Consider the following 18,904-nt stretch of genomic DNA (forward strand, 5'->3'; position numbering starts at 1 on the left):
TTTGGTTTTATTGAAACAGGGTCTCGCTAAGTTGCTGAGAGTCCCACTATGTTGCTGTAGCTGTCCTTGAACCTTCAACCTTCTTGTCTCAGCCTCTTATGTTTACTGGGATTACAGACAGGCATGTGCCACCATGCCTGGCAAGCAAGTCAGAATTATTAAGATAAAATTATCTTCTCCTCCTGTCCTAGTATAAAATGTTAAAAAACAAACTTAAAAAAGAAAGGCAAAAGGCAGGGAGTGGGGGAGGGACCTGGCGAGTGGACAAGTTTGGAGAATTGTTTTAAAGGAGTCATTGTACTCAGGTGGCTTGGCCGGCTACTGTAAACACCAGGAGATGTAAGTAGGAAATCAGAGCCCATTGTGGGGCCATCACATGGACGTCTTTTCAACCAAACAGATGGCTATCGGCCTGCCAGAGCTGACTCCCATTCCTTTCTGCCTGGTCATTTCCTTTACAGAGTGTCTGTAAGAACCACCCACTCCGGTGGTTCTCAGGATTATAGGTTTTTAGGTCAAACAGAAACCCGGGGGAATGCCTGCAAAGGACAAACAATAGTAACGTTATGCACAGTCTGGGTGACGTGGTCTCTGCTGCTGTGTGTAGCAGAGGCTGCTGAACCCGGAACTGTGCGATCTTCTCTCTCCATGAGCCCACCTGCAGCCAGGCAGCGGGAGGCTCTGGCTGAGGGCGCCTTTGGGAAGTAGCTGAACTGAAGATTTCATGCGAAGTCTTGGCGTGATCCCCAAAGTGGCTCGGGCTGCTCCTTCCTTCTGCTCCGAAGCTTGAGCCAGTGGCCCTGCTGGCTGCTTGCTTTGCCATCCTCTCGCGGCTGCACCATGGATGAGATGCAGGAGCCACTGACCATGACCATACACCTCCTGGCCGACGCCGGGCACGGCTCACATCTGCAGCAGGCTTTGGACCAGCTTCTAGACTGCATCTGCCCAGAGGTGCGCCTCTTCCTTGTGTCCGAGTGGGTCAGGCCGGTGAAATACTATGAGAAGTATCACCCCAGGCGGTCCCGGTTCCCGGCGATGTCTGTCTTGCTCTTCCTGCAGGGAAGCCTGGGAGAGGAGCGGTTGCTCCGGGTTCTGGACTGCCTACAGCACTCGCCCTGGCAGTGCTACTCTACCCAGAGCGCGCAGGGGAGGCTGTGTCCTTACCTCCTCGCCAGTCAGGAGTTCTACAGCCTGGACAACCAGATGCCTGTCTGGGGCGTCAGGCAGGTGCACAGTGGCGCCGAGATCCTGAGGGTGACACTCTACTGCAGTTTTGATAACTACGAGGACACCATCAGACTGTACGAGATGATCCTGCAGAGAGAGGCCACGATGCAAAAGAGCAACTTCTGCTTCTTTGTTCTCCTCTCCAATGACAGCTTCACCCTGCAGCTCTCGCTGAAGCAGCTGCCCCCGGGAATGTCGGTGGACCAGAAAGAGGCGTGCACGCTGCAGTTCAAGGTCCAAGAGATCGGCCAACTGGTGCCGCTCCTACCCAACCCGTGTGTGCCCATCAGCAGCACCAGGTGGCAGACGCAGGACTACGAGGGCAACAAGATTCTCCTGCAGGTATTTCTCTGCTGCCTTTCTGGTCTTGGGCCAGCACAGGGAACCGTGTAATGGGATATTTGAGCAGGCCTTGGAGATGGTTCAGTTTAGTGGGTCTCAACTTGGTTACTTATAAGAAGCCCAGGGAGCCAGGCATGGTGGCCCATGCCTGTTATTTCAGTACTTGAGAGGCTGAGACAGGATACCTGTGGATCTGAGGCCAGCCTTAGCCATTTAATTGAGGTCCTTTGCAACTTACTGAGACCTGTTTCAAAAATTTTTTTTAAAAAGGGGGCTAGGAGTGTACTGAGGTAGAACCCTTCTGTTCAATTCCCAGTTATCCGCCTCTTGCCACACACACAAAGAAGCCGTGGGGAGTTTTCAAAAATTCCCATGCTACTTTTCTACCCTAGGCCAGTTCTTGGTGGACACCCAGAGGCTTTTTTTTTTTAAGCTTCTTATAATAATTTAAGAAGTTACCATTTCTCTCATTTTACAGACAAGAAAACTGAGGTTTAGCTGAGCTTAGTTACTTGCCCAAGATACAGCTAGAAAATATCTATTAGACTTCAAGTCCTTGTAGTTAATCAGAGTCCAGTGCTCAATAGGTATGTATATGTCTGTAAGTGTGCGGGCAGAGGGATCTTACCCGATGATCACAGCAAAATATCTTGAGAAATGGCTGGAAACCCTGTAAAGCCTACTGGATAGAGTAATAACAGGCTACTCTATGTGTCGTCTTTCCCTTCGGTTTAATTTTGTTGTCATTGCTTTGATTTCTTAGTTAACTAAACATGAATTGCACTGGCTATATTAAATGATAATTAAATTCCTTACCTCCTTGTTCACAAAAGGTGGTTGGGCCCCTTTTTCTTTTTTAAGTTGATTATCATACAACTCCCTCATTCCATGGCATCTGATGTTTGTCTTTCACTCTTAATCTTCAGAATGTAAAACCAACCTCACTGGAAACAACACCGTCCATGTACGTGCGTGGCAGGGGACGTGCTCTTACTCATTCCTGTTTTAAAGGCTGACTGGTGTGTTCTCTCGAACCACAGCTTATAAAGTTGGTTATTTTGGAAAGTTGAGTCAGATTTGGGGAGAGTAGAAGGATTTTTTTTAATAAAGGGGAAGCCTATGAGTAATAGAGAAATTCAGGTCTGGCCACTTCTCTGTTGGGGCAGAGCTATTGTCCTTTATTCTCATGGCCACTTGGAGACACCAGCTCCTTTCTGTTCTAGGTCTCCAAACCTCACGTACCTGTCTCTCTTCACTCCAAAACACTGGCCTTGGTCCCCCCCTCCTGTTCCAGCCACATCCATGACTCTAATAGGCCTTTGCAAACAAAATGAGGAATGGTCTTCTGGAAAGTTCTCTGTTTTCATGCCATGAAAGTGCCAGAAGGCTTGGCTGTGCTACACCATAAAAGATAGTGCATTGTGGTTACCACATACCTAGTGAACTCTTAGAAGGGAGTGACTTTTTTTTTTTTTTTTTTTTGGTGGTACTGGGGTTCCTGGAAGCCCTTCTACCTCTGGGCTACACTCCCAGACCTATTTTATATTTTCTTTGGAAACAGGGTCTCTTAAGCCAGCAAGGCTGGCTTCGAACCTGCACGATCCTCTTGTTTCTGCCTCCAAGTGTGGGGATTACAAGCATGCGCCACCAGGCCTAGCAGAAGGGAGTGACTTTTTGAGGGTAGAAAGTCCAGCCCAACCTTTCTTGGGATGAGGGTAGGGGAAGGTAGAGGAATGGTGAATGCTCCGGGTTTTGTAAGTAGTCCAGGACTTGCACAGCGTGCCCAGGAACACCTTTATTCTGGCTCTGTCCTCATACAGATTTCCCCCTTGTGACACTAGCCGGCTGCCAGCAACTCCTTGGCTCCATTCTTCAACTGAGCTCTGAGTGCCTGGTCCCATAATGGCCCAACAAAATTTCTGGACTCCACAACAATTAGACCCATTCAGATTTAATTTTCTTTCTTTCTTTCTTTCTTTCTTTCTTTCTTTCTTTCTTTCTTTCTTTCTTTCTTTCCTTCTTTCTCTATTTCTTCCTTCCTTCCTCCCTCCCTCCCTCTTTCTCTCTCTCTCTCTCTCTTTCTTTCTTTCTTCTTCTTTTTTTTTTTTTTTTTGAGGCACTGGGAATGGAGCCCAGGGTCATTCTATCTCCAAGCTAAATCCATAGCCCTAATTTTTATTCTTTATTTTGAAACAGGGTCCTACTGAGTTGCAAAGGGCCTCACTAAGTAGCTGAGGCTGTCCTCGAACCATGATCCTCCTGTCTCGGCCTCCCAAATGCTGGGATTACAAGCGTGTGCCACCAAACTGGCTCTGATTGTCTTCTTTAAATCAGTTATCGCACTCAGGATATTGGTAGTATGGATTAGTTCTGACCAGAGGCCAAAGTTCTGCCCTCCACTCTAGAGTCTGTGAAGTCAGATGGAGCTGTGGGCTCGCGGCTCAGGGCAAGGGTCCCCAGAGAAGATCAGAGGGGAGGAGACAAAGACTGGGTGACTGATGTCCACACACAATAAGAAAATAATATCTATGGAAAGGAGAACCATAACCACAAACTTAAGCTTCCCGTGGGTAACACCTCCCCCGCACCAGGATGGGCTTGTGAGATGGGATACTGTGTAGGGGGTGGTAGACCTGGGGGCTGTGGGGGAACTTCCTTGTGGAGCGATGCCTGGATCTGTGAGCTGGATGGCACTGAAGGAATCAGCCAGCTGCAGAAGGGATGGAGAGTGCTCTCACCTGGGGGGATGGTGGCAACAGTAACCCACGACACTTCCTTGGGGCATTTCTAGCAAACCACCTGAGGAAAAGCAGGGGAGTAGGGGGCAGAGGATAGGCAGCTGGCCAGAGGCCAGATATTCAGGAGCACAGACCAACATGGGATTTAAGCACCAAGAGGAATTTATTCTAGTTCACTCCTAAGAAGCTGAAACCTACACCAGTGTCTGTCTGGCACCTGGCAGGCAAATGCATTCTTGAATGAATGAATGAATGAATGAGAGCACTGATAAATCATTTCTACTTTAAATTAACCTTAGTGTGGCCAGTGATTCCTGGTGGAGCCTAGGAACAGCACTGACATGTGTTATTGTGTTTTTGAGAATCAAATGAAGGATCCCAGATGGGATGGTTTGTATAGTAGAGACTGCAGGAGGCCATGCAGAGGCATTGTGGGTGGCATCTGTGAGTGTCAGAGGGCCAGGGGCTAAACACAGTCCACATGACCTCTTGTCACTGCAGGTCACCTGATGCCACTTGAAGTCTAGAATGTCTGTGCTTGGGAGTGTGATTAGGGTCTCTAGTAGAGGGTCAGTAAGTGAATGCATGAATGAGAAAATTGGGGTGCAAACCCACACTTCTTTTTTATTTTTAAACTGGGGATTGATCCCAGGGGCATTCTACCTTTGAGCGAGTCCCTCAGCCCAATTTTTTTATTTTTTTTATTTTGAAACAGGGTGTTCCTAAGTTGTGGAGGGCTGCACTAAGTAGATGAGGCTGGCCACAAATTTCTCCCTTTTTATGTTTGGCTTAGTGATTGTCTTTGATATGTTTATGAATGTACATCATGTGCCTTAGGGAATTTCCCTCTTCCCTCCTCCCATCCCCCTTGCTTGGTTTGCCTTATTGTCTCATTTATGGCTTCTCCTTCTTCGTCTAGAGTTCCTCCTATCACCTTTTTTTTCTCTCTAGCTTCTGAATATTAGAGAGAGCATCCAATTTTTTTTTTTTACTTTCTGTGACTGACTAATCTCACTAAAATAATGTTTTCCAGTTCCATCCATTTCCCTAAAAATTACATAATTTTGTTCTTTATGGCTGAGTAAAATTCTATTGTGTACATATCCCATAGTTTTGTAGTCCATTTACCTGTTGATGGACATCTTGGCTGATTCCATAGTTTGGCAATGGTAAGTTGTATGGCTATGAACATAGATATACATGCATTAGCTTGGTAGTTTGGTTTCCAATTTTTGTGTAGATATGCAGAGTGGTATTGCTGGATCATATGGAAAGTGTGTTTCCATTCTTCTGAGGATCTTCCATACTGCTTTCCAAAGTGCACTAATTTACAACCCCACCAACAATACATTAGAGTTCCTACTTCTCCACATCCTCACCAGCATTTGTTGTTGTTTGTGTTTCGAACAATTGCCATTTGAGTTGGAGTGTGGTGAAATCTCAGGGTAGTTTTGATTTGCATCTTTCTGATTGCTAATGATTTTGAACATGTTTCATACATTTATTCGCCATTTGAATTTCTTTTTTGTGAAGTGTCTTTTTAGTTCACTTGCTCATTTATTGATTGGGTTATTAGGTTATTTTATTTCATTTTTATGTGGATCATATTGAAAATGGCATACATTCACACAGTGCGTGGTGCCCTCCTCCCCTGCTTTCCTTTTCTCCCCTCCCAACAATGAGTGTCCAGGCTGACCATGCAATTTCACACTTATACACATATTCGAATGTACCTCCTCCATTAATCAACCTCAGCCTTCTTCCTTTCCTACCCTTCCTTTCTAGCTTTGCTGAGGTTTCCCCTCCATTATCTGGAGTCCCTCTGGTATCCCTAAAACTCCCTAGTTTGGGCATAGTAGAGAAAACATATGTCCCTTCTCTTTCTGTGCTTGGCTGATCTCACTTAACATAATGTTCTCCAGGACTTTCCATCTCCTTGTGAATGACATGATTTTGTTCTTCTTTATAGCTGAGTAGAATTCCATTGTGTGTATTTCCCATAATTTTGCAATCCATTCATCTGTTGAAGGAGACCTAGGTTGGTTCCATATTTTGGCTAGTATGAGTTATGATGCTATGGACATGGGTATGCATATGTTACTATAGCTCTCTGATTTCAACCCCTTTGGAAGGATACCCAGGAGTGGTATAGCCAGATTGTATGGTGGATCCATTCCCAGTTTTTAAAGGAATCTCCACACTGATCTCCATAGTGGCTGAACTAATTTGCACTCCCACCAAAAGTGTAAAAGATTTACTCTTCCCCCACATTCTTGCCAGCATTTGTTATTTGAATTCTTTATGCTTGCCACTCAGATTGGGGTTAGGTGGAATTTCAGTGTAGTTTTGATTTGCATCTCCCTGATGGCTAAACATGTTGAACACTTTTTATGTATCTACTGGCCATTAGTATCTCTTTTGTGAAGTGTCTATCCAATTCAGTTGCTCATTTTTTGATTGAGTTATTTGTTTTGCTAGTGTAGAGACTTTTGAGCTCTTTGTATATTCTGGATATTAGTCCTCTATCAGAGTGGTGGCTGGTAAAGATCTTGCATTCTATAGGCTTTCTCTTTAGGTTCTTGACAGTTTCTTTTGATGAGCAGAAACTTTTTAGTTTGACGGCATCCCATTTGTTAATTCTTGTTTTAATTTTCTATTTTAATTTTCTCCCAGCACTATTTGTTGAAAAGGCTGTCTTTTTTCTCTCCAGCATATGAGTTTGGCCCCTTTGTCAAAGATCAATTGACTATAAGTGTATGGATTTGTTTCTGTATCTTCTATTCTGTTCCATTGTTCTATATGCCTGTTGTTTTGCCAATGCCATGCTGTTTTTTACTACTATTGCTCTGTAGTATAATTTGAAGTCAGAGATTGTGATTCCTCCTGCATGGTTCTTATTACTGAGAATTGCTTAGGCTATTCTGGATCTTTTATTTCTCCATATAAAATTCATGACTGATTTTTTTAGGTCTATGAAGAATGTCATTGTTATTTTGATAGGAATTGTATTAAATCTGTATATCACTTTTGGCAGAATGGCCATTTTGCTGATATTTATTCTGCCTATCTGTAATCGAGGGAGATCTTTCCATCTTCCAAGATCTTTAATTTCTTTCTTTAATGTTTTATAGATTTTATGGTAGAGGCTTTTTATGTCTTTGGTTAGGTTTATTCCTAGGTATTTTATTGAGGTTATTGAGATTGGAATTGTTTTCTTTATTTCTTTCAATGTGAATTCATTGTTGGCTTATAGAAAAGCAACTGATTTCTTCAGGTTGATTTTGTATCCTGCAACTTTGCTGAATTGGTTAATCAGCTCCAGTAGTCTTTTGGTTGAGTTCTTAGTCTTTTGGTTGAGTTTTGGTTGAATTCCAGTAGTCTTCTAGATAAAGGATCATATCATCTGAAAACAAGAATAATTTTAATTCTTTTGTATTTGAATTCCTTTGATATCCTTCTCTTATGTGATTGCTATAGCAAGAGTCTCAAGACTATATTGAAAAGGAATGGTGATAGTGGGCATCCTTGTCATATTCCTGATTTTAGAGAAAATTCTTGCAGTTTTCTTCCATTCAATATGATGCTGGCTTTGGGTTTATTGAACATTGCCTTAATGATGTTGAAATACGTTCCATCTATTCCAATTTTCTGCAGTGGTTTTTAACATGAACGGATGTTGGGTTTTGTCAAATACTTTTTTAGCATCTATTAATATGATCATGCGTTTTTTTATTCTCAGTTCTATTTATGTGGTGGATAACATGTATTGGTTTGCATATGTTGAACCAGTCTTGCTTTTCTGGGATGAAACCAACTTGGTCATGGTGTACCATTCTCTTGATATAGTTTTGAATGTCTATAGCTAGTATTTTGTTTAAAATTTTTGCATCTATGTTCATTAAGGATATTGGTCTGTAATTTTCTTTCTTTGAGGTATCTTAATTGGACCTGTTATTAATGTGATACTAGCCTCATAGAAGTAGTTTGGGAGAATTCCATCTCTTTAAATTTCCTGGAACAAGTTGTGAATATTGGGATTATTTCTTCACTGAATGTTTTGTAGAATTCAGCTAGAAACCCATAAGGTCTTGGGATTTTCTTTGATGACAGAATTTTTATTGCTGTTTCTATTTCTTTGCTTGCTATTGGTTGGTTTAGGCTTGCTATGTCTTCTGGGCTTAATTTAGGTAGGTTATATATGCTTAGAAATCTATCGATTTCTTCCATGTTTTCCAGTCTTTTGGAGTATAAATTTTCAAAATAGTCTCTGATAATCCTTTGAATTTCTCCACTGTCTGTGATGATGTCTCCTTTTTCATTTCTGATTTTAATTGTTTTAGTTAATTCTCTCTTTTTTTTAGTTAGGTTGGCCAAGAATTTGTCAATTGCATTAATCTCTTCAATGAACCAGCTTTTATTTTTTTGATTCTTTGTTTTTTTATTCTCTATTTTATTTATTTCTTCTCTGATTTTAATTATTTCCTGCCTTCTGCCTAAGGACTTCTGTATGCTGTTTACTGTGTTTTCAGTTTTGAATAAACTGTCTTATAACAGTGATATTCTGTTTTCCATTTATCTAATCTTCCAGTATTTCTTTCTATTGCTGTCTTCATTTTATTTATTGACTCATTTTATTCCAGGCTTCTTTATGATTCTTAAAATCCCAATTTCCTCTTTCATTTTCTCTATACTTACTGTGAGGCCTTTCATCATATTGAAGATTAAGATTTGGAATTCTTCTTGCATTTTTTGTAGGTCAATATTCATGATTTCCCCTATTTCCTCACTGTTCCTAGTTCTCATATTTTCAGTGTTCTCGGGCTTGTTTTTCTGATGTCTTGGCATCTTCTCTTTTGTATGTGACTCTGTGAGTAATCTGTCTGATCCAATCTCAGCAGTGGGAATATAGAGGTGTCAGTGGGTTCGTGCACAGGTAAGCAGTGCTTTTTTCAATGATGAGGGTTGGGTAAGAGGGTAGGAGCTAGGGTGATTGATACAGGAATTGAGTAAAGTAGAGGATATGTTTAAGTTGAGTAAAAATGTAAATATAATAAGGTAGTATCTGGTTGAGAATGAAAGACGGTTAGATAGTAAGACTCTTGTAGTTAGTAGAATATTTAGGTAAGGAGATATGAAATAGCTTGAACATAAAACAAAGAGATATAAAATAGCTTGAACATAAAACAAGGATATACATTAAGGGAAAAACGTTTTGAGAAAAGAGAGTAGATAGACTAGAGTTAGAAAGCTTGTAAAAAGAATTGGGGGGAAACAAATAATCATGCATAAGTAGCAAAACAAGTTACAATTATAAATCAAAGACATAAAAAACAACCAAAAGAAAAAAGAAGACGCAATAATTAAAAAAAGAAAAAGAACAAAAAGAACTAATGATAATGTGAGAGAGAAAAAAAAACAACAAAAAACCCAGCAGTCCTGGTAATTTACATATATAGGGTCTGGGTCCACATGTCAGTTCACTGTGGTAGATTATGGAGTGTATTTCAATGTCTCTCATTTGCTCCATAACCTACTGGCAGCTTTTGGACCCACTTTAGGAGTGTTTGTGCCCTTTCTCACCTCTGACAGCTTTGTGTTTGGGTGTCAGGCATTGGGCATCATTGTTAATGAATTCTGTTTAAGCTCTGGGTTCTGCGTTTCCCCAACTGTGGGCTCTGCATTTTCCATCCCTGTGCTCTGTACCCCCTGGCTCTGGGCTCCATGCCCTCTCCGACCCTGGCTTTGTGCCCTCTGCCCTGGGCTCTGCAATCTCAGGTCTTATGCTTTGAGTCTTCCCACACTGGGCCTGCGCCTCCCTACTCACACAGGCAGAGGGCGTCAAGTGGCACCGCAGCTTGAGCATTATGGGCCTTTCCTGTGTCTCTGGAGGTTCTAACTGGACTACCTCCAGGATGGGCCCCCAGGTTTCTGAGGCTGCTCTGGGCAGTCTTCCACTGAATCATGAGTAATGTGATCTGGTAACCTTGCTGTCTTGCAGGCTGGGTCTTTGCCACCTCTGGAGAGCGCACAGGCTTTTGAATCTTTTTCGCTTTCCTTGAAGAGTGGTGCTTGTCGCTTAAGATGTTGGTGCTCTCTGACCACTTTCTTCACTTCACTTGGAGTATTTGTTGGGATTTCTTGGGGCTGCAGCTCCAGGCAGTTTGTGCTGGTGGCCTGAGATGGCACTGTCCACCACACCAGTCAGGCACATGCTCAGGCTTATTGCATTGGATTTTGCGTTCAGAGTACTGGATTTCTTTCTGCCATGGTTCCCATTTGTGTTTTGGTTGATGAATATCTTCCACTGCTTTGTTTATTTTGTTTGTCAAGACACTGCCTTTTTGGTAGTTGAACTTTATTTGTTCTAGCTACTGAGATGTCTGTCGGCTCTGTTGAGGTTCTTGATAGTTTGCTTTGCTGTGCAGAAGTTATTTAGTTTAATGCAATCCCATGTATTGATCCACCTTTTAATTTCTTGTGCTTTTGGGGTCTTGTTGAGAAAGCTTTTACTTGTGCCTATGTGTTGAAGTGTTAGACCTATGCCCTTTTCAAGGAGCTTCAAGGTCTCTGGTCTGATTTCCAACTTTGATTCATCTTGAATATTTACTCTTGTGTGGGATGAGAAAATGGGGTTTATTTCCATTTTTATGCAGATAATTAACCGGTTTTACCAGCACCATTTGTTGAAGAAGATATGTTTTATTTTTTTCCAGTGTACATTTTTGGCCCCTTTGTTAAAACTCAATTGGCTATAAGTATGTGGAATTGTTTCTGAGTCTTCTATTCTTCCCTGTTGGTCTATGTATCTGTTTTTTTGCCAATACTATGCTGTTTTTATGACTATGGCTTTGTAGTATAGTTTGAAGTCAGGTATTGTGATGATGATCTTGGGTATGTGTTGAATCTATAGATCACTTTTGGAAGAATAGGCATTTTGATGACATTTATTCTGCCTATTTATGGACATGGAAGATCTTTTCATCTCCTAAGGTCTTCTTTGATTTCTTTTTTCATTGTTTTATAATTTCCTTTGTACAGGTCTTTACCTACTTGATAAGTTTTATTGCGAAGTATCTTATTTTTTGTGGGATATGCTGAGTGGAAGTACTTTCTGGATTTCTTTTTTAGTGGATTTATGGTTGGCATACAGGAAAGCTTCTGATTTCTTAAGGTTGATTTTGTATCCAGACACTTTGCTGAAATTGTTGATTAGTTCTATAAGTCTTTTGGTTATGTTTGTTGGGTCTTCTAAGTATAGTATCATGTCATCTGCAAATAGAGATAGTTTTAGTTCTTTTTCTATTTGTACTCCTTTGATTTCCTTCTCTTGCCTTATTTCTCTGGCTAGGGTCTCAAGTACTATATTAAAAAAGAAGTGATGATAACGAACATCCTTGTCTTGTTCCTGTTTTTAGGGGAAATTCTTGCAGTTTTCTTCCATTTAATAAGATGTTGGCTGTGGGTTTATTATAGATTGCCTTTATGATGTTGAGGTATGTTTTTCTATTCCAGTTATCTGCAGTGCTGTCTTGATTCTTAGTGGATGCACCAAGACAGTGGGTTTCTCTTCCCTTTCCTTATTTTGCAGACACTCTGCTTCCCTCCTACACCCCTTTGCTTTTTCACTGCTGGTGGGAGCAACGGTGTCTGTGTGTGGAGGTAAAGTGGGATGGGCGCGATAAGGATGCTCCCCTCTCTCAAATAATCTGTTTTGTAAAAGCAAGCTCATGGGGTGTCTCTAGTTCATACCTCTGGTTCTCTGGTTGGACAGTGGGCCCTCTTGTCCAAAGTCAGATTCTTTACACTTCTTAGAGTTTTCTCCTAACTTACCAAGCTTGTGGTCCCTTTTCTTGGCTTATATGTTGTCATGTATCTCTTGGACACCTCTGGTCTGGGCAACAGAAGTATAGATTCTGTGGCTTTTGTGTAAAGCTTCTGGCCATCATCAAATTCCGGGTGACTGAGTTGGAATTGATCTTGTTCTGCTTCATGTTCACTGAGGAAACTTTACAAATCAAACAGATAAAACCTCCCTGGAAACTACTTGAAATGTTCCAGCAAAGTTTATATATTAAAACCATTAGGAGCCGGGCATGGTGGCGCATGCTTGTAATCCCCGCGCTTGGGAGGCGGAGGATCACGCAGGTTCAAAGCCAGCCATACTGGCTTAAGAGACCCTGTTTCCAAATAAAAAAATAATATATATATAAAAAATAGGTCTCGGAGTGTAGCCTGGAGGTAGAAGAGTTTCCAGGAACCCCAGTACCACCAAAAATAAATAAATAAATAAATAAATAAATAAATAAATAAATAGATAAAACCATGTAGGAAAGGAGGCCACAATGCTATGCTGCATCTGGATCTTAAATGGGAGGTTGTGAAAACATTAAGAGGCGGAGCCTGGTGAGAGGTCATCAGGTCATTGTGGGACTTCCTTTTCCTGGTACTTCTTCCTTTTCCTCCCCATAAGGTCAATGTCTTGCTCCACCACACACTCCTTCCGTGATGTACTGCCTTGTCATGGACTCAAAAGCAACAAGCCCAACCAGTCCCAGACTAAAACTTCCAGAACTGTGAGCCAAATAACCTTTACTCTTTACAAATGATCACTTCAGGTGTTTGTTGAGAGAAAGCTGACATACTTTGTAAACCTATGTATGTTTAAGTGCTCTGCATACTGTCACACTGCCCTCCCAACTCAATGAAGTGTGGACCCTCCCATCTGTGCCCATAGTACCAGGTGGTCTCCAGGAAATGCGAGTGTAGATGAGCCAGCCAACCTGAGCATAGGGAAACTGACCAAGAGTATGTGGGAAGCAGAGGAGGTAGGACTTGGTGATAACTGTACTGGCTATACCAAAATGTAGGGGCAGAGAGTTCAAGTAAGTTTAGAGGAGCAATTTTTGGCTCACTAAAAATGGGCACAGGAAGATCTAAGGTAGGATTTAAAGAAAGCCATTTACTCAGAATTTTAAAGAAGAATACATGATCATACCTGTAATGTAAGTAAGGTAGGAAGAGAATTCTGGCACCATCAAATAAGATTGGGTGGCAAAGAGACTGTGTATGCAGAAGTGACCTGATTGTCCAGTTAAGAGTCAGCTAAGAGCTGGGCATAGTGGTTGCACGCTTGCAATCCCAGTACTAAAGGAGATAGAGACAAGAGGATTGCAGGTTTGAGGCCAGCCTCAGCTATTTGTTTCAAAACGAAGGATAAAAAATAGGGCTAGAAATGTAGCTCTGAGGTAGAATACCTCTGGGTTCAATCCCAGTACCTTAAAAAAGATGTGAATTTTGAAATAGGAAACTTAGGACAGAAATATGAGATTAAATATGAGCTGTGTTCAGAATGAATTTGACAGGGTTTAGCAATGAATTAGACCCAGAGGACAAGAAGGGAAGGCAACAGTGAGTTTGAGGGTCTCACAGGTCATGCAGGTGAGGACAGTCTCAGTCAGGTGGCCGCCAGGAACACAGGTGGTGGTCAGATGCCGAGGGAGAAGTGGCCTTATCAGCAAAGAGTGTAGAGTGAGAGAGATGGAACAGGACCTGGAAAATGTCTACACTTCAAGAGGGGACAGGGAAAAAGAACCAGAAGGGGAAACTGAGGAGGAAGAAAGAGAGAGAGATGATGGTGTCATAGAAGCCAGCATCAGGTGGTGACCTGCGGTCCCCAGATGTGGCTTCTCAGCTGTGTCAGAGCAGGTCCCGGGGTTCTTCTCCGTCCACATCTCCTCCATGGGCCTCTGGTTGTGCTGACTTTGCCTCTGAGAGATCACCACTTGTCTCAGCTCCTGTGTCTCTGCTAGCAACTGCCACCACCATCCCTGGGATTATGGGAAAGTTTGCTCAACACCATGGAGATGAGGTTGTAATTTTCAACAAGATCGTTCAGAAGATTTGAGGACAAAGTGAAAAAAAATAAACAAGCCAAAGCAAAAAGAGAAGAAGACTTACAAGGAACACTAGATGTCCACATTCCCATAGCTCGATCTCAAGCCAAGATGTGACCCTGAAATCCTTTGTAGGTCTCCTCCATAACATCCCCATGTTTCTTCTCTAGAGGAGGGGCTCCAAGCCACACTGGAGTGGATGGGGGCAGCTCCCTCTCACCCTCCCTAAGGCCACCTCCCAGGTCTTCTTTCTCTGGCCAGAGTGTCTGCTTCCTAAGTTGGCTGCAATAGGAAATTCCCCCCTATCCCACCTCCCACCTGGGTGGTTTCCTGTTCTTGGGACCTGGGAGGGATAGGTCAATTACATTAGCACATGAGCCTGACATTGGTACAGTCTGGGCTTCTAGTCTCAGTGGCCCATGGTGGCTGTCAGCCATCCATTCTGGTGGATTTTCCCAATTCATTCTCCCAGACAAGCTGGAGATAATGCCCAGAATCCTTCCTGTGGTCCTTGAGCATCGCCGCTAGATTCTCTGCATTAACCTGGGCTGGAGTCCACACAGGTCTCCAAGACACAGGCATGTGACAGAAGGTCACATGTTTTTTAAAAAAATCCTAATTCACACATACACCATTCTTTCCCCTCTCCAGTTGAGATCCATTACTATATTTATACTGTTCTCCAGAACTTTCTGCGATGGTAAAATTGCCCTACATCTCCCCTGTTTGATATGGTGGCTGCTGGTCGCATAGGGCCACTGAGCTCTGGGAATGTGGCCAGTGAGATTGAAGAACAGAATTATTGATTTCATTTAATGTCAATAATTTAAATTTAAAGCACCTCATGTGGTTAGTGACAGCTGTCTTGGATACATTGGTCTGGGTGATGTAAGGTCGCTTGTAACTGTGGCTTCTGGAGTCTCCTCCATATGGCTCCATTGGTGACAAAGGCTCAACTCTTTTTTTTTTTTTTTTTTTTTTTTTGGTGGTACTGGGGTTCCTGGAAACCCTTCCACTTCTGGGATGCACTCCCAGACCTAATTTTTTTTTTAATATTTTTATTTGGAAACAGGGTCTCTTAAGCCAGTGTGGCTGGCTTTGAATCTGGGCGATCCTCCTGTCTCCAGCTCCCAAGCGCGGGGATTACAAGCATGCGCCACCACGCCCGGCAAAGGCTCAACTCTTCAGTATGAATTTTAATTTTTGAAAAAAAGTCAAAAGAGATTGAGCATCAATTTTGCTGAATATCGTAGGTAGATTAAGCAATCTTTAATATTTTGTTAAGAGCACAAGATATGTGCCTAGGGACTTCCGGGAAGATGGCGACCGAGAAAAGCGGGGCTTAAGAGCCCCGCTAACAACAAATCTCCATTACCACAAAATCAGCGCCTTTCATAGCCAGAAAACACCATCACCAGTGAAACAAAAAATTGCCAGGCTCTAGAGAGAAAGCGGACTGAGAACAGAGCCACAGAGGAGATAACCGGCCTCACGCCCGAGGACGCAGCAGACGCGGCTGCAGCGCCATACTGCCGGCGGCACCGGCGAATTCACGGGACGGCTGCAGCAAGCCGAGGTGAGCCACTGCGGAACAGCCAGGCGGGATTTCTCCGCGCAGAGAGCATCTAAAGCTCCCAGTGGCCGAGCTCAGCACACGCTGCAGGGATTCAGAGTGGAAATCAAAACCAAGAAGAAAAACACCAGCCCCACAGCCGAGGGTGTAGCAGTGGCGCCATATTGCCACTGGCGGCAGCAGCACCGAATTCAGCGAGGCCAGTACAGCTACATCTGCGTACTCAAGAACAGTGAGTCAAATTGAGGGCCACAGAGGAGAAATCCCAGTACTGTACTCCCTGGGACTTGACCCAGTGGGGGAGGGGCAGTGGCAGAGATATCACACCATAGGAGAACGTGCAACCTGGCACCCCCCACGGTCTAAAGCAGCCTCTATCGACTCTCTGGGTCGGAGACTCTGTGATAAAACCCAGTAAAGGAGTAGAGGGGTCTGAGATACTACTGACTCGAGATCCAGAACACCTTAAGTGAAGTCATAGTGACCCAAGGGAAGAACCCAGAGAAGGCACAAACATCCGAAATCATGGGAAAGAGGAATAATACTGGAGCAATAAATGCCCACAACCCCACAACATCAGAACCCGATAAAACAGAAAATCAGAGATTTCTAGAAGATCAAATCAGAAAAATAACTGTAGAAATAATAGAGGTGCTTCGAAAAGAACTCAGAGAGAGCCAAAAAGAGATAAAGGATGCAATTAATGAAGTAAAGGCCTCAATTCAAAGCACAAACAACCGATTAGAACACATGGAGAACAGAATCTCGCTCTTAGAAGATGAGCAATCCAAAAATGAACGCATACTTTCTAATCTAGAAAAAAATATCCGACAGCAGGAATCTGATATTGAAGAAATATGGGCCCATTTTAAGAGAGCTAACCTAAGAATAATTGGAATAGAGGAGGGAAAAGAAAGTGAAACCAAAGGGATCAACAATCTCTTAAAGGAAGTAATAGCAGAAAATTTTCCAGACATAGAGCAAGAGGTCGATACACAGGTCCAGGAAACTTATAGAACTCACTTTAGACAGGATCGGAGAAGAGGATCCCCACGCCACATAATTGTCAAAATGACCAATGTGGAAGCCAAGCAGAGAATCTTAAAGGCAACAAAAGCAAAGGGCCAAGTGACATTCAGAGGCAAACCAATTAGAATCACTCTAGACTTCCCAAACCAAGTTATGAGAGCCAGAAGGGCTTGGAGTAACATATTCCAAACTCTGAAAGAAAACAACTTCCAGCCAAAAATTTCCTACCCAGCAAAACTTTCTATCAAATTAGATGGAGAAATAAGAAGCTTCCATGACAAACAGAAACTGAAGGAATTTATGTCTTCAAAACCAGCACTAGAGAAAATACTCAAAGAGATTAACTACAAAGAAGAAATAGGTAACACACTCCAGAACTAGAGAAACAAGATTTTCCATCCAACAGACAACTAAGATTAGTTATCTGTGGAGATTCATTATTTATGTTAGTCTTTTACCTATCTCTAAAGGGTATTGTTTGCCTTTATTGTTGTTAATTTCTAGGACTTCTAGTTGGAATATTAATATACCTTCAGATAGAGCATTTGGAAATATTTTATCCCATTCTATTAGTAACTGTTAACTCTGTTTACATTGTCTTTGGATATACAATAATTTTTTTTATTTTTTAGGGAGTTTGTATACTCCTCTGTTGCATGTGCCATTGAAATCATAACCAAGAAATCACTGCCAATTTCAATGTTGTGAGGTTTTATGACCCAGATTTTCTCCTAAAAGTTTATAGTCTTAAGATTTATATTTAGGTCTATTATCTATTTTGAGTTAATATTTGTATATGGGATTAGGTAAGGGTCCAATTTTATTCTTTTCCATGTAATTATTATTTTTTAACAATATTTGGTTAAAAGATTAATATTTCCTCCACCAAATGTTCGTGGAAACCTTGTCAAAAATAACTTGACAATATAGGGAAGAATTTAGCTCTAGGCTTTTATTTAACTCCAATGGTTTATATATCTGCCTTTAGAATAGTACTACACTGTTTCAATTATTGTAGCTTTATATGGTTTGAAATCAGAAAATATATATCTTCTAGCTTTGTTCTTTTTCAAGATCGTTTTGGGTACCTAGAGTCCATATTCCATATTAGGATAGATTTTTTTCTGAAAAATAAATATATAAATATATGAGAGTTTCACCTAAAAAATAGAAAAAAATATTCTCTGGTAAGAAAGAAAACAAAAAGAAATATTGAAATGTTATCTTTAAGTCATCAAAAGCTTGGTATCAGACAAATGAAACTGCTATGTGAGATTATCATTTTTAATTTTAGATAAATTGCCATAATACTAGATGTCAACTACTAAGCCAAGCATGGGAGGGAGGGATAGGGAGAGAATGGGGTGGGGATTGGGTGGGGGCTGACTGGGAAAAGTGTGCATGTATGTCTACAAAACTATGTATCCTACTATGATGTATGAAGACAGTGCACCAATAAAAAAAAAAATAAATAAATAAATAAAATGGGGCTGGGAGTGTAGTGTAGAGGTAGAATGTCCCTGGGTTCCATCCCCAACCATAAAAAATAAGTAAATAAATGAATGAATGAATAAATAAATAAATAAATGATGTATTAGTATGGAAAGAAATATTGCATAATAATTCAGAACATGCACTATTCCAAAAATGGTTTAGAAATCATTTATTGAAAATAGCACTTTATTATCATATCATTTTCACTTGGTAAATTTTATTACCATATTATGCCAAAGGTTATAGTTTTTCTTTTTGTATTTCCTTTTTATCCAATTTAACATTTTTATGAGGCATATTTAATAACAAATAATTGAAGATATTATTTCTTAAATTTTGGGGGGGGACCTGGGAATGGAACCTAGGGGCATTCGACATCCGAGCTACATCCCCTGCCCTATTTTTTAATTCTTTATTTTGAAAAAAAAAAAGATATGTGCCTCTCTGATATTAAGGCTTGTTTCTTTATTCTAACTCTGAAAGTCAGCTTGCCCGGAGTTTTAAAACACCCATTATTTTTAACGCCTCTTTTTATTCAGAACCCCCACATCTAATCAGTCACCAACTGTTCTACTCTCCTTTGAAGTCATCTCTTCCTCCTGCCT

At 41.6% G+C, this 18,904-nt stretch overlaps 1 protein-coding gene across 1 annotated transcript in view; it reads left to right on the plus strand.

Moving 5' to 3' along the window:
* Window positions 1-840: 840 nt before the first annotated feature.
* FAM124B (family with sequence similarity 124 member B) overlaps window positions 841-18,904 on the plus strand; it is a gene marked incomplete at both ends in the record, with an annotated part of 28,675 nt that continues 10,611 nt past the window's right edge. Inside the window, one exon of the mRNA XM_080690350.1 lies at window positions 841-1,572. Coding sequence (XP_080546476.1) covers window positions 841-1,572 — 732 coding nt within the window. The remainder of the gene's footprint in view (window positions 1,573-18,904) is intronic.

This window comes from Muscardinus avellanarius, assembly GCF_963383645.1.
Source record: "Muscardinus avellanarius genome assembly, chromosome: 2".
Lineage (NCBI taxonomy): Eukaryota > Metazoa > Chordata > Mammalia > Rodentia > Gliridae > Muscardinus > Muscardinus avellanarius.